The following is a 1956-nucleotide window of genomic DNA, read 5'->3' as shown; positions in this document are numbered from 1 at the left end:
GTTCCTTGATGTCCATGTGTCACATCAAGGAATCCATTATCTTTGATCATCAAAGATTTTTTCAAAATACCTCATACAAACTCAATAGTTTAACAGTCATTTGTTCTCTTCCATTTCATTCGACTTCCCCCTTCCTCTCTGCAGTGCTCGTGAGCTGGAGTTGGAGGACAGACAGAGTCGACTGCAACAGGAACTGCGAGAACGCATGGCAGTAGATGGTACTTTGTATTCCAGTATAGGCCTGATCATATTGTAACACCAAAAGAAGTGATACGCATTCTCTTTAAATCAATGTTTCACTCTCTGCAGACCATCTGAAGACCGAGGAGGAACTTGCGGAGGAGAAACAGATTCTGAATGAGATGTTGGAGGTAGTCGAGCAAAGAGATTCTCTGGTGGCCCTGCTGGATGAGCAGAGACTCAGGGAGAAAGAAGAGGATAAAGACCTGGAGGCGGTGATGCTCTCTAAGGGTTTCAACCTCAACTGGGCTTAGCATAACAATGGCGAAACGCTTCTGACCGCCAGCGATTCCCAGTTTCACTGCAGGGAGTGTAAAAAATTGCAGAAAGAATCGGTCTGTCTCCCCCATCGATTTTATTGGGCATGTCAACAACGTTTACAAATCCACTCATGAGCACTATGATGTTTACGAGTTCTCCTGGCACGACTCAGGCCGTTTTGTCCCTCGGCAGCCAAGGCATTGGTTCTGTGCAAGACGTTCTCTCATTCAGAATGGGAGAATGCGTCAATTTACAGATATATTTTTATTTTACTTTTTTTTTTGGACTTGAAAAGGGACATATCAATCCTGCTGACGTTGAGGAAGTCTGAGACTAATGATCCTACAAAAAGCCAGTCTTGTTTTTCAGTGAACGTCTGGTCAAACAACTGTTACGTTTTCATGGGTGAGAGACGTTTGGACTTGGTTTCCTATAATGCGTTTTCTACCTTGACTACTGACTGAAAAAGTACAGCTGTTTTCTCTCGCTTCACACTCCTCTCCTGTTTAATATAACACACTATAAGCTTCAGACCTCCATGCAACAGATGAATGAAGTCTTTAGGTGTGGTTCACAGATGAGCATGTGATGGACTTCTGTAATTGACACAGACACCCATCAGTGACCGACACGTGTTGTGTTTGTAGCATTGACAATTGTACAATTTTCAAATCTGTCAGTAGCCACCTGATATTAGAGATATCGGTGTACGCTGAGAGCGCAACTGTCTCGATGTTACATACGTCACTGATGTTGGTTTCCATTTGTCTTGAATGGCGTTACCACACATATATCCTAAAATCAGTTTACAATCATTTATAATCCATGATGAATATCTGATACTTGTACTATAGTTTACATAAAGCAGTGGAGTATATATTAGTATATAAACTTCCTCAGTGCAGATAGTTACATATAGAATATACATATACACCCAATATGCATTGATATACAATCAAATGCATTATGCATTTTGTTGGTTGGTCAGTGGTTTCAAGAACAGTTAAGACCAGCCACAGCATTTCTGACTTTATTTAGCATCAAATCAGATGGAGAAATGGTGTCCAGTTTCCCATTTAATTATCTGCCACCAAGGTTTGGTGTCGATCTTTCCACATCCTCCAGGTTTGGAGCAACATGCCTTTTTTAACTTCTCATGCAACAGCTCTTCACATCCACAGTTTTTTCTTATCTTTGCAGAGTGTGTTATTTATAATTGTCTTTGTCAAGTTTTATATCACATGAAAACGTTCCAGCACTGTCGACCGACACCAGTGCTGATTAACAGCGGGAGCTCGTAGTTATGCTCGAAACATCAATATCGCAAATGAACATGCCTTTTTCCTAAGTGTACATTTCATTTTAGTCACCGTTATGCTGTATAGATGGGCACAGATATTTTTTCTTTTCGTTTGTTTTCCTTGTAAGTACAGATAACTGTGAATGAAAACCTAC

At 40.7% G+C, this 1956-nt stretch overlaps 1 protein-coding gene across 1 annotated transcript in view; it reads left to right on the top strand.

The window, feature by feature from the left end:
* LOC107576806 (protein-methionine sulfoxide oxidase mical3a) overlaps window positions 1-1733 on the top strand; it is a 14600-nt gene extending 12867 nt beyond the window's left edge. The window contains exons 4-5 of the mRNA XM_016262937.1: window positions 145-218; window positions 310-1733. Of these exons, the coding sequence (XP_016118423.1) occupies window positions 145-218; window positions 310-494 (259 nt within the window). The 3' untranslated portion in view covers window positions 495-1733. The remainder of the gene's footprint in view (window positions 1-144; window positions 219-309) is intronic.
* Window positions 1734-1956: the final 223 nt, after the last annotated feature.

This window comes from Sinocyclocheilus grahami, unplaced genomic scaffold, assembly GCF_001515645.1.
Source record: "Sinocyclocheilus grahami isolate Dianchi unplaced genomic scaffold, SAMN03320097.WGS_v1.1 scaffold4370.1, whole genome shotgun sequence".
NCBI classification, from domain to species: Eukaryota; Metazoa; Chordata; class Actinopteri; order Cypriniformes; family Cyprinidae; genus Sinocyclocheilus; species Sinocyclocheilus grahami.
Note: the sequence above shows the minus strand (reverse complement) of the source record. Positions and strands in the feature narration are given on the sequence as shown.